The following is a 14,362-nucleotide window of genomic DNA, read 5'->3' as shown; positions in this document are numbered from 1 at the left end:
TTAAAAAATATTTAAATCTAAAGATTATATAAATTTAAAGTTTATCAAATTGTTAAATGTGTGATTGAAACAGACAATGCTTGCTATGTGCTTAAATGTGCAATTAAAGTTATCACATTTACCTACTTCATCTCTACTGGACATAGTCTATTACACCATCTATCAGTGTTTGTCTAATTTAGCATCTTCGAGTTTATTAATTTTTGCCTGGGGCTGTATGAAATATACTTAATTAACAAAGTGATATGTGAAGAGGAAAAACCAGTAGCTTTATAAGAAAGCAGAATTTTTAAGTCTCTGGAGAAAAAAAGTATAATTGCAAGCTATTAGAATTTTGCTTATGTCTAATTATGCGTCTTAACATTTTATGAAAAATATTATAACATATTTATAATAACATAACTTTTTTAAATAAAAGAAATGACTTATTAAAAGTTTTATTTTATAGTATTATCATACACATTTGAAAAGAAGGAATAAATACATACATAGCCATATTATATTTGAGAAAAGGGAAGAAATTAATAATATTACATGAAAAGGGAGTTGTCTTAATTACACAGAAAAAAATTATAACCCACAATTCTTTTGAAAAACTGGACAACATCATAAGGAGGAGAAAAAGTAGAATAATAATCAGATATTAATCTAAAACATACTGAAATTACTAACAAATAGGTGGTTATTATTTTGTTTATCCATGAATTTATTCTTCTCTTCCCTCAGATTTACTGAGTAGTTAATATCAGAACATTAGTCTTAATACAACAGGGGTTGTAGTACGCTGTATACAACATTAAATAACGCTGTTACAACACGTGAATCACAGAATTCCTCTCCTTGAACAGTAAGCACAATTGGAAAATTACAAGGCTGTGATATATTTTCAACATATTCTTGAAGAAATTCCAAATACATAAATAATCTGTGCCATTTATTCAAACAAGTGATGAGTTCCTGCTAGGCCAAACTATATGCTGAAAAGACAAAAAGAAAGATCTCTCCTTTTCAAAGCCAACACAGTGGAGGACGTTCTTACCTAAACTAAAGATATGTAGAGAGAGAGAAAGCAAGAGAGGGTCATGTGAGAGCTCCTTACAAAGTGTGGCAGGTGATTTATGACCTGTATTAAAATGGTTAGAAATAGGTTGTTGAACACGAACTTTGCAAGAAATATGAACTTGTAGATGAATCATAGGAGTTAACTAATTTATCAATGACAGGGATGAAAGGAGAACATGAACACAGATGAAAGTAAGGAGTTAAAGAGCTTATAAGCACTTAAAAAGAAGTGTCAAATGAAATAATGCATTTTAGAAATAATCAAGAGTCTTGTGTACCCAGATTGATTTCCACACAATTTTATCTACATATATGTTTATTTACATATAACAATCTAAAGAAATTGAATGAGAACAGTTTAGAAACAGCCAGGTTTTATTAAAAAGGCAAACTCTGAGTTCATCTTGAATTAGTTAAATTAACAATTATGCCAAAGTGTTTTTGGGGTGTTTGTCTGTAAGATTTGCAAAAAATTTTTGCTCTTTATAGGTTGGTAAATGTGCATACAGTAGCATCAGTGAGTATAAATTTTTCAAATATTTATTGTATTTCAAATAATTCTAATCAACCTTTAGAGATGACTACAACATTTTGATTATAAAATTTAGAGAGCTAAAGACTTGATTATAGAAAGTTATATTATTTACTTCATTTTATATCATTATGTATATTATATAAATATATATCATATTTTCTACATGACAAATCTTCAGATACAGTCTGTTTTTCTTCTTAATAATACCAAAATTAGAGCATGAATAGCAAAATATATATATGATACATACCAGAAAATTGATAGCAGATACTGTGATTTGCCTGTTTCCAAATGCTGGAGAGTAGAAAAAGAATATGTCATGCAGATACTCATAGTTTGGATTGTCAAATATATAGACATAATTCAGGCAGTATTTATTGGGTATAAATTCTATAATCAATAGAACTGTCTAGTATGTAATTCACCTTTTGGGATGATACTTTTGCAATCTAAAGTGTTGACTTTTTTTTCACATGTACTTTTGTTATTAACATAATGATATTTAAATTACAAATGGAATATATTATTAATTTGTATTATTAAACTCCTTGAAGGCAGATTTAGAATTTGTCCCATTTTAAAAGCACATTTAAGTATGGCCAAGCATATAATGGCACCACAAAATAACTCTCATTTTTAATGTTTAACAATAAAAAGGAAAATGCTGATTATAGTCATTTGTTTTCTACATTGATGTTTTGTAACAGGTAGAATTATAAGTATTTTATATTTTTATTATAACAAATATATGATGTATTACTTGCCTGACCTTAAAATAAAAAAACAAATAGGTTAAGTTCCAAAGGGCAGATAAAGAGTAATGTAGAAAACACCATTTAAAGCAATGTTCTAAAGGCAGGGTTGCTCATTGTGGAAAAGCTGGAATATTCAATAATAATAAAAATAGAATTATTTGATAAACCTATCATCATATTTATTAACAGTTGCATTTGTATCTTCTCATTTTATGTATGTGAGCATGTAAATTGTATTTAAATAAACACATTTACATCTACACATAAAAATATTATCCCTCATTTTAAAATGTGCGTTTTTCACCTAACAATATGTTTAAAGATTTCTCAACAGTATTAAACACTCATTGTCATAACGGTAATTGAATCTTTATAATAATGCAAGACATGGCTAGCTCTTAAAACATTAATTATAGAATGGCTGAAAAGGTCACTTTAATTTTATGTGTGATAAATAATACTGCTTTGAACATCTTTATGTATAAATCTTTTACTAAATTTTGTTTTCTTGAGCTAGAAATTTAAAAGCATATTTTAGTTAAAAGTTATATAAATATTTTGCATAGATACATATTCATAGAATATATATATACAAACCATTTGTACATGAATTGGAAGTCTTGTTTTTATGAAGTTTATATATCTAACAGTAAAATAAAAAATATTAGCAGAGAACATTTAGGAAATAGAGAAAAGTAGTAAGGGAAAAGAAAATGGACTAAAATCTCATCAATCTTAGAAAACCAGTGAATATTATTATTTTCCCCTTTGACATATTCATATATGTTGTACATTTTTATAATATTTGATGTAACAATTTTGTAACTTACTTTTCTCTTAATGTTGTACCAATTTTGCCATATAATTAAACATTCTGCTTTTGCCAAATCACAATTGGTTGCTATGCATCTGTATCAGCCATAATTCTTTTATTTATACCTACTATTCAATGTAACTTTACTCATTCAACTATAGTTATCAAGAATTCGCATGACAGGCACTGAACTTTGCGCTTGTAAGAAAGTACACACAAAGCCAAAGTCAATCTTAATTGAACTTATAGTCTGACCCGGAAAAGTACTGATCACATGATAACAAACGGAAGTTTGCAAAATTGATAAGTGCTACTATACAGATCTATTTAGTATTTAATAAAATAACTGAAAAGGATATGTTGTAACCTGGGAGGATCAGGGAGGACTCTTCTGAGTACACAGTTAAGCTTTGATTTATAAAAATGAATACACATTAATATAGAGAAGAGAGGGTTCAAAGCACATTAGGCGGAGTACAGTAAACATATGCCTTATTCTTATTTTTAAATGAAAATGAATAATGATGTGATAAAAACAAGTATCTAGTGAAGAGTCTAATAATATTTTTCATATTTATTTCCAAAAAAACAAAGTTATAGGTCGTGCAAAGAGAAAAAACTTTCTATTTACATTAGTCATTATAACACTTATTAAAATGTTTAATAATATTTTATAATCTGTATAACGTTTCACATTTAAATAGGTAAAAATAACCTAATAGGCCATTATTCTTTGATTATGTTGATAGTAGACATTTATATATTAAGATTTTTGAACATATACATTCTGATTTGGGTATATTAAAATGTTCCTGCCATTGGGCAGTTTTACAATTTTGATAATGTATTTCATTTAGTTGTATTTAACTATTATTCAAGAAGCATGGAAAATAAACTCTCTAGTAGAATATGTGTTGGAAATATGTATACAACAGGCTGTTTTTCAATTAAGTTAGCTTTTGTGTATTAATATACAGATGCTATTAACTTTATGCAGCCAAATTTGATGAGAATAGATTGTGGTGAAAATTGTGATAAAAGTCAAACACTGTTACCACAGAGAATTCTGAAAGAAGTGGGAAAAATACCAGTTGGCATAGAGAGCAAAGAACAGCAGTGTCAACTATGACGAAAAAACAACAGAAAACCAGAGAAAATAATAATCATGGAAGTAATGTAAGAAAAAAATCCTGAATTAAAGACTTAATTATGTATGTTGAAGGAGCATATCTTATATAAAGTGAAAGTACAGAATATGTGATTAAAGATTAAACAGGTAAAGTCCAAAAGTCCAGTAACTTTTTTTCTAATTTTGAGGATAAAATGAGGGAAACTATGTTGTAAGCATGCATAATTTAATGAAAATTTTCAAGAGGAACAACATAAAAATTGGATCAATTGTCTGTTTTGTAATCTTAAGCAGATGGATTTAATGAGGCAAAGAAAGTTATATTAAAACAAAAATTAAAAGAATTACTGATTTGTTTAATTGAAGTGTTTCATTTCATCTTCCTTAAATATGATTATTTATTAAGATTATACCTGCTTTGCTGAAAACAGCTTTAATATATACTATTTTCTTTTTTGTTACGTTGTCATAATTGCTCTTTAATTATTATTATATATTTTACTGTTAAAATAATTTAGGAAGTGTTTTTAAATATCACCTCATTTTGTTTTTAAGAATTTTTTTGTGCTTATATAGTACTTTTAAGGTTTATTTTATCTCACCTAAAGATAATGTAGTTTGTGCTATTTGTGCTTTGTGAGTACAGAATTGAATTTTTATGATGCAATATATAAGCAATTTCTAAAATTAAAATAAATCTATTAATTATAATCAAAGTTTTGAAATGGGAAAATATTCTATTAAAGACTTAGAAAGTGATAAGAAATGAAAGGGAAGTTTTTTTGCAGCATAAATATAGAAAAGAGTGAAATTTTACAGAAAAAAAACAATAAATGGCATAAGCATGGAACAAATTAGAGAGAGTCTCTGGGTCCTGTTATTTGTCAACAATGTGTGTTAGGTATCCTAAGCCCGTATAACTAATAGTTGAAGAAATAGGAGTCTCTACTACCTGGATCAAAACTCAAGATAAAGGTGATATGCTCATTTTTGTGAAGGGGATCTCCATGATGATGTCTATACAGAATTTATGTAACTGGCTGGCTGTGGATTGGCTAACCTCTTGCACAGTTTACTGTTATCTGTATCTGTGCTATAGATTATTTTCCAGTTATTTGCTGAGTAAATTTGGAAAATCTGCCTACATTTTCTAAAGTTTAGATATTCATCTGTAAAGTGGGAATACAAACAGTATATTTTTCATGAGGATTCAATGAGATAAAATGTGCCAACCATTTAGCATTGTACCTAATAGGAAGCCTTAATAAAAGTTAATTTATGCTTTCTCTATTAAAGGAAAAAGCAGCTTATTCTATCATATACTGTTTTAGAAGTCACATTATTATTTAGCATGATTTAACTAAAGCATAATAGCTGTATCTCATGTATATTACAACCATGTTAAGTGTGGACTTCCTAGACAAGATATTCATTTTCCACTTGTCATCAGTATTAAAATGCTATAATATGTTTTCACAGAATTTGATTCCTACTTATATCTTATGCATTTAAAGATCTTGAGCATAGTGAAATTATCTTTTCATGGCATCATTTTTCTAGCCTTCAATGGGAAATATTAAAGCCACAAAATAGTGTTTTTAATTAAAAATAAATAGCATATTTACAGTTATTAACAAATAGTCAGTTTTCAATAAATGTTTTACGTATATTAACAAAATTAACTACTATTATTATTTTGTAACCAATATGGAAATGAAGCATTTTTCAGAAGTGTATCTTATTAACATAGTCTGGAGCAATACTTCTATGTGCTAACGTTGTAAAGGTAATAAGTACATCTTATAAAATATTTGAAAAATCAGAAGATACAGAAAATTTTCACTTTCAATATTCATAGTTAATTGTTAGTATTAAGACCAGCTGACGTTTTAATCATTAAAATCAATGACTCTTCACTTCCCAGACTGAACTTGTTGGTTTTGGCAAAGACCCTGAACATTGTAATTCTCTATATTACAACTTCAGCCAAGAAATAAAAGGAAGTTTAAGTTATTTTCTAAAATTTAAAATAAAGTTTGAATATACCATTTATTTTAAACTTTGTAAACACCAGAAATAGCCCACAAAAATAATTGTCAAATAAATGAGAAATCATTTAATTATTGAGCTTTACATTGTGTGCCTTATGTGCTACAGTAAAAGCTGAAGAGATAAAAGTCCTCATTGAAAGAAGAAATGAAATTCCTTGATCAGGGCAAACTTTTTCCTTGACGATTAAGAACCAAGGAATTAGGTTTCATCCAGTGTACATTCAACCAAATGTTTCATCTGAGTCAAGAGCCATGATATTTTAGTAAATCAAATCATAAATAGAAACTGATATGTCACAGAAAAATTGGGCCTATTTTTTGTTGAATTATATTTAAAAAAATAATTAAATGTTTATCATTTACTTGTAAAATATCTGATAGCTGATTAGTATATGATTGTATAATTATACAATAATTTTATCTTTAATTGTTGTTTTTTCAATTTATTAGCTGTTTTTTTGGAGGTTTACAACCTACTAATATTTTTGGTGGTTCGTGTAGAAACAAAATAAATAAAAATATATGAGTCAAATTGGTCTTGTAGGCCTACATAAACATTTAAAGAAATATGATATGAAAGCAATTTAAAATGAATTGTTTCATTTTTTACTTATTCCTTTATGTATGTCATTTAGAATAGAGTTTTTAGGTTGGTCCTTTAGTGTAAGGTAGTTAAGAAGAAACCCTACATACATGGTGGTGTATATAGTGGATGATTAATGTAGTAGGCAATCCAAGAAGTAAATCCCCAGTAAAAGGCACAACTCTGCAAACAAAACAAAACAAAACAAAAGTTAGGAAAAATATGTAATATATATTTCAGTTGTGATATACATTTATATTACATGCATGTCACAATTTGAAACCACCACATACATTTATATTAGACACTGCAGCATTTATATGTAAAATGGTACAAATTGTCTAAGCTAAATAAACGGAATATTTCTTTGCCCAATGTAATAGTGAGAGAGGAGCCAGGTAGGGGCTGGTTAGGCAGGCAGAGAGGGAGGGTCTCAGAAGAGGGCCAACACCTGTGGGACTGTGCCTGCACTGCCCCTGTTATGGAGTTAACAGGATAAAATATGGTTAAGAATTTCTTGTTATACCAAGATGTTTGCTCAAAAGGGACTTTCCAGCCACCTGCAGAGGCACAGACAAGGACCGAGGGTGTCCTAAAACGATCCTGACCACATTATAATGCTATTAGTATTGTGCTTTAACCCTCCCTGCTCCATGGGTTTCACTTACGCACTCAGGAGTAATAACCAAGATGGAGTAGCTATAGCCAAACCCAGGCATGCACAGATGCAACACCCCCAGGGGGAGTTTTACCACTCCCCTTAGGGTAGAACCCACAAAAGACTTCCTTGTCTTTACCGCATAAAAGACTGAGGACTCAGACCCATTTCTTACAACCCTCTTCATGTCCCTTGTTGCTGCTGAGAGCATTTCTATTGCTTAATAAATGCTACTCTGCCTTACACACTCTCCGGTGTCCATGTTCCTTATTCTTCTTGGTCGTGGGACAAGAACTCAGACCTCACTAAACTAAGGAATAAGGAGACTGCAACATTTTGGGGGATTGCTCGGGATCATGGGAAGGGTGAGTAAGAGCAGACTTCTTTTAATTTCATTTCCAAGAGCTCTTGGCTCTCTTTATTATATGAAACCAAACAAAACACTGGGCCTCTGTCAGTCAGTTAAGAGTGAATAGCATGGCTGTTGCTCCTACAAGACTCAAAAGACAAGCTTACCAATGAGGACTTTGTCAAAACCTCTTCATCCGTGGGTGTTGGGAATGTTTATTCTGTTCCAAACCAGTTTCCCTTCATGGAGCTCTAGCCGTTGTGTGGGACTTAGAAGGATATCCTGGGGCAACTGAAGGTATCTGGCTGAGGCTATATCTTGGTGTTACGCAAAGGCCTTTGGACTGGCTCCAGTCCCTGACACCCCATTAGGGTGTTGGATAAAGATTTCCAGTATTTTATATCACATTCTCTTTCTTTTGAGACTATCATCGTTGCTCTCCCTTCTTTATATTCAATGTTATGTATGTTTTTGCAACCAGGAGAGATAATATTATTGGGAAAATTGAGTAGCTTGCTTACTCATCAGAAGTGTAGCCCAGAACAATGTTGCTTTTACCTGTTCTTAGAACAAGGGATATATAAAGATTTAGAGAGTTTCCTTTCTCCAGTCAAGGAGACCCACTGGCACTGTAAAGGAGGCTATTTCTCCCTGGGTGACTATTCTCCTCTCCATCTAGGCTGCTTCTTATTTCCATGAGAGAAGTCAGCACTGCTCAGCAAGCATAGAAGTGTGCACTATGTGAGAAATCAATTTTCTTCTCCTAGGAGGCTTATTTTGAGGGATGCCCACCAAGCCCCAAACTCCTCTCTTTCAAACCTCTGTCTGAAAAGAATTTGGACACAAAGTTACAGGCTAACATTCCAAACTTTGCCAAGGTGCCTGACAAGGCAAAGATTTGTTTCTGTGGGGAGCTCTATAGGTCCTATGTCTGGGGGAGCCCTAATTCCCTGGCTACTAGCACACAGAATTAGCCAAGCCAACCCCTGTATTTTCAGACACCTATTCTTCCTCCAAGTTTAACAACCCCTGGGCAGGAAGAAGGGGCTAGTTTTGGAGGTCAGTCACTTTCATTTCCTTGAATGCTATGATCTGGCTCTGTCCATTACCTATCAGTCAAGGGATGCTCTTTAAAGATTTAAGGACACCCCCCTTTCATTAATGTTTCTTGCCCCAGTTCAATTACTTCAAGGTATTTTCCAAGTTTCAAGTGGGAAGCTTTGGGTATGAAGCTCAAAAGAAGAAATAGATCTGTGGGACCCCAAAGGTGGTCAACACTGGAGAGCTGGGGTGCAGCATAGGTAAGTGTGACTATTCCTACCTTCCAGCCCTCCTGGTCTGTTGTTGGAGGTCACACTTGCATCCACAGGTGACACCTATAAATGTTGCTGGGACCCAGAGTATACAAGGACGAGGAGAGGAGAAAGGAGATGCCTTTTCTCTCTCTCTCCCCATCCAAGTTCACCCTAAAAGTGGAAGACAGACTAAGGGATGCCTTTTTTCCCCTCTCTTTCCATATGTGTAACAATCCATCTTCAGCCTGCACTCCCCTTAAGAACAACCTGGATCACTGGGACTCCTTTTACCCTCAGACCCTAATGTTCACTCTGGGCAAGCCCCAACATCACTCATTTATAGAGGCCTTCCAGAATTTAACCCATGTATATAAACTGTTCTAAAAGGATGATATGTTACTTTTAAATCAAACTCTGACCACTGCTGAGAAACAAGCAGCATTGCAAGCAGTAAAGAAATTTGGATATGAGCTTCATATCTCACATAATACCAGAGACAGGGGAAGGCCTTATCCAGTTGGAAAGACAGCAGTACCGTTGAATGACCTAAATAGGCTTCTGATGATAATACGGGAGAATGGAGGAGAAAACACTTTCAAATGTACATACTGGAGGACTTACGAAGTACTAGAATTAGGACCACATGAGAATCCCTCTGCCTTTCTGGAACAACACCCTCTCACAGCCTGAAAAAGCCAGAGCAGTTATCTCCCCGTTCCTCCTAATGGCAGTTAGGGTTAACACTCCAGAGTGGCGAATGAGAGAGGAGGTAGGTAGGGGCTGATTAGGCAGATAGAGATGGAAGGTCTTGCAAGAGGGGCAATGGCTACAAGAACACACCTGAACCACCCATTATGTAGCTGGCAGAAATAAATGTGGTTAAGAATTTCCTCTTATACCAAGATGCTTACTCAGAAGAAACTCTCCAGCCACCTGCACAGGTACAGACAAGAACTGAGATGATACTAAATTGATCCTGATCCTGAACTCATAGTGCCATTAGCATTGTGGCTTAAGCTTCCCCCCTCCACAGGTTTTCATTAGGCACTCATGAGTAATAGCCAAGATGGAGTATCTATGGCCAACCCCAGGCATGTGCCGATGCAACAGCCCCAGGGGGATCTCTACCCCTCCCCTTAGGGTGTAAGCCACAGAAGACTTCCTTGTCTTTCCCACATAAAAGGCCCAGAATTTATCCCCATTTCTGGCAATCTTCTTCAGGTACCCTCTAGCTGCTGAGAGCTTTTATGTTGTTTAATAAATCCTACTCTGCCCTAATCACTGTCTGGTGGCCATGTGTCTTAATTCTTCTTGGTTGTGAGACAAGAACTCAGACCTCACTAAACTAAGGCATAAGGAGATGGTAACAGAAGCATTTTACAAATACTATTTTGATATCACTAAGAAAATGCATTCCTTTGCTCCACTTGTACTAATATTAATGGATATTTGTGATATATGTCAAGTTAACAGAATATTTTAGAAAAATTTGGTCAGAATTATTTTGTAAGTAGTAAATATAAATGAATTACTAAAAATAAAACAAATTATCAATTGCATAAGATACACTAATATTTTTCCAACAATTAGTGAATTTAAAAAATAAATTATTTGATAATTGGTAGTAACACATGTTGATTGACTGGAATGCAAATGGCTCGGATTTAGGAGTTGTAGTCTATAATGGTGATCTTGAACTGATTTGATTAATTGTATTATCTTCTATTAAAAAAGCAGTCCTAAATGACTTCTGAGGTCTCAGAATTTCAGTTTACTGTTTTACTGCAATGACAACAGAATGGCTGTTCTGTTGCGATATTACAAAGCAGATATTTGACAAAAAAAAGGACACTTTTTTTACAGACAAACCTTTTTTTGAAAATAGACTTTAAATTGAAAAACAAAATTTAGCTTAAATTGAAAATTGAGTTTCAACATGTTGTCTAATGTACTTTTCCATGTCAATATTTTACATATTTTTTCATGTTTTGGTAGTTATTTGATAGTTCATAACTGTTGCTTTCACAATTTCTAGAAGAGCAAACACACTAGCATCATATTGACAACTGCCATAATAATGGAATATAGTATCACCATTTTAATCCCACACAGATGTATATTTGTAGGAACGTTCTTATATCATATTCTGCTCTTCAAGTGGCACTCAAATAATCTGAATTCAATGCTTAGTATTACCAAAATTAAAAGATTCCTAGGAGTATCTAGCTTATCTTGTAATATGAGGTAATGACAAATCTTTCTACATGGTTAAGTTCAAATTAAATATATCAAGCAAAAAGAATGGCATTTTAGGAAAAGAATGTTTAAGTATGCTTATACAATTAAACATGAAAATCTAAGTTTCGGAAGGAAACAATGATTAAATATTTTGCAAACGATCCAACATATAAGATGTCTCAATCATTATTAAAAACACAAAACATCCTCACCATTATCAAATTTTTCAAAGGTGTGTGTCCTGCAGAAACTTTGTGAACAAATAAGGTTTCCAAAAGGTATCGGATGTAGTGTATACAATGACAGAAGCAAGCCAAGCTGGAAAAAAAAAATAAAACATAAACATGAAAATCCTTTTGAAGTTCTGGCTTGCCTCATGCATGATACATTTTAATTTTTTTAGTTTAATATGCTAGCTATTAGGAAACATTGTTTCTGGTAGCTAAAACACAAATACTTGCTTTAATATTTTATTTTCACAATTTTCTAAATTTAGTAATAAAAGTAGCTGTTATAAGAGTCTCTATAAATTTACTTCTGATGACATTAGAAATATTTTATAATACCAGTCATAAACTGTTATGCTCACACCTGTCCCAGGAGTGGTTATAAATATAATAATTGCAAATGTGTTCATATCGAAATACTTCGACTGAAACAGACAATTTACAAGTTTTAAAAATATCCAAAGCCTAGTTGGAATGTATTTGACATTTTATAATAGTCAGAATAACTTTTTAATTGTCTGGTTGTCCTTTAGCAAGTACTAAGATTGAGAAAATTTAAATTGCATTTTCTGTGCAGTAATAATGTAGCTTTGTGCTTTGTTTTTGTTTTGTTTGTTTTTTCCTACCTAATTTTGTCTCTTTGTGTGTTTGTTTGTGTTGCTGTACTCTAAGTTACCACCTCTTCTTATCATTTTTATATAATTACTATCTTAAAAGTAAACAAAAATGTGATTGATTTACAGCAGTATATTTTTCTGGATATACTATAAACAATGTATTTTTCATGAAGATTTGTACCTATTTTGTTACATATAAAAATGTGAAATCTCAAAAACTTTGGTTGCTATTAAAAAAATCAATATGAATCAAAGATGACCTACTTTTTGTGCGTTGTTTTTGTTTTTAGAGACAGGATCTTGCTCTGTTGTCCAGGCTGCAGTGCAGTGGCATGATCTCTCAGTCTTAAACTCTCAGGCTCCAGCAATCCTCCCACCTCAGCTTCCTGAGTAACTAGACTACAGGACCATGCCGCCATGCCCGGCCAATTTTTTTGTATTTTTTGTAGAAACGGGTTAAACCTTGTTGCCCAGGCTAGTCTCAAACTCCTGGGCTCACATAATCAACTTGCCTTGGGTTCCCCAACTGCTGGGATTACAGGCGTGAGACACCACATCGGACTGATGACATACTTTAACCAGTAAAGGTTGAGCATAAAAATCAGCATATCATTTACTCTATATAATAATAAAATTAGACATTGAGTTTATTTATACGTTTGGGAGTTGATTTTAGTGGAAATGATTTCTGGTATGAGTAGGGTGACTTTAGGAAAAACAAATAATTAAATAAACACTAACCTGGTTAAGTCAGCAGCAAATTTATCATTATTCATTAATTCATAAAAACAAAACTGTGAACTTATTATGTAACATAAATGTATTATGTGGTGCAGATACCTATAAGTATAATGGCAGACAAATTCTGAAAAAGGTGAGAGAGCAAGCAAGCATCATGAATATCTGGGGGAAGAGCTCTCTAGAAAGGCAGACAAACAAAAGCAGAAGTCCACATACAAGAAGCTGCCTTGTGAGCACACAGGGTAGTTAAGGAAATTGGTATCTCTCCTCATTTTATTGTTCTTTGTAGAAGTAGTTACAAAAACCCTTGAGTAATAAAATTTTTTTGTTTTATAAAAAAGCAGCAATGTAGCAGAGCCCTAAGTGAGAAATTTTGGTTCAAGCTATGATTTCTCTAAATTAGTACATTCACTTATTTTATATTACACCATGAGAGCATAGAAACCTCCATAGAATGTACAGCTAGAGACTTAGTTTATATATATGCCATCATGCACATCACTGCTGACTCACCAAGTCTGATTTTATTTCAAAATATTATTATTCTATTTAATTATGTTTAACTTCCAAACACTGATTATTTTTTGTGGATTGCTAAATTAACTGTAAAACCATAAGTAGGCGTGAATCCAATTCTTTTTCCCAACCAAAGTATTGATAAAATCTTATTTATTTTAAATCAAGTCAGGTTCAGGATATGAGGGCACAGCACAGAAAAGCACAGCTTCAACTTTACAAATAGCAAGGGAGGCATGGCGCTACACCAGGTTTCTGGTTTCTGTTGAAGAAGATAAGGAAATGTTCAGGTAACAGGTTCATAAGATACTTGATGCAGATACAGTTCCTATGGGAGATGTGCCTTTAGTCCCCGTGTGCGGAGGTTTCTAAGTGATCTGAAGAACTTTGTGGTGGTTGGGTCACATATAGAAATCTGCCTTCTACATGAACTTAGCAGAAATTTCTTTTGACATTATAATATGATTCAAAGCAATTTTGGAGACAACATTTTAATGTGTTTCAATTGGATGTGGAATTTAAGAATTCATCTTAAAACAACATCTTCCTGAAAATTAGGTGACAGAAGCCCTGTGATTATTTTCTAAATCTAGATACCTAAATCTAGGTACCTAAAACTAGATACCTAAATTTCAAAAGTAGTTTGTGTATCTGCTGTGGAATTACTTTATATAAACTTTACGTATTTGTTATTTGGGAATAATGTGGCACAAATACATTCATCACTGAGATACTACCAAACATGCTGTATTTCGGTTTAAGAATAGTAAGGCTGGTGCAGTGGTGCATGCC

General features: G+C 32.6%; 1 protein-coding gene across 7 annotated transcripts in view; it reads right to left on the bottom strand.

Annotated features, from left to right (window-relative positions):
* Positions 1-14,362, bottom strand: part of TECRL (trans-2,3-enoyl-CoA reductase like) — a 136,506-nt gene that overhangs the window by 21,815 nt on the left and 100,329 nt on the right. For all 7 annotated transcript variants that reach the window (XM_055384209.2, XM_031010257.3, XM_019025107.3 and 4 more), the window contains 3 exons: positions 11,682-11,787; positions 7,040-7,112; positions 1,848-1,891 (listed from right to left, as the gene is read on the bottom strand). In XM_055384209.2, the coding sequence (XP_055240184.1) occupies positions 1,848-1,891; positions 7,040-7,112; positions 11,682-11,787 (223 nt within the window). The remainder of the gene's footprint in view (positions 1-1,847; positions 1,892-7,039; positions 7,113-11,681; positions 11,788-14,362) is intronic.

This window comes from Gorilla gorilla, chromosome 3 (genome assembly GCF_029281585.2).
Source record: "Gorilla gorilla gorilla isolate KB3781 chromosome 3, NHGRI_mGorGor1-v2.1_pri, whole genome shotgun sequence".
In the NCBI taxonomy this organism is placed as follows: Eukaryota; Metazoa; Chordata; class Mammalia; order Primates; family Hominidae; genus Gorilla; species Gorilla gorilla.
This window is presented reverse-complemented; position numbering and strand designations above follow the sequence as displayed.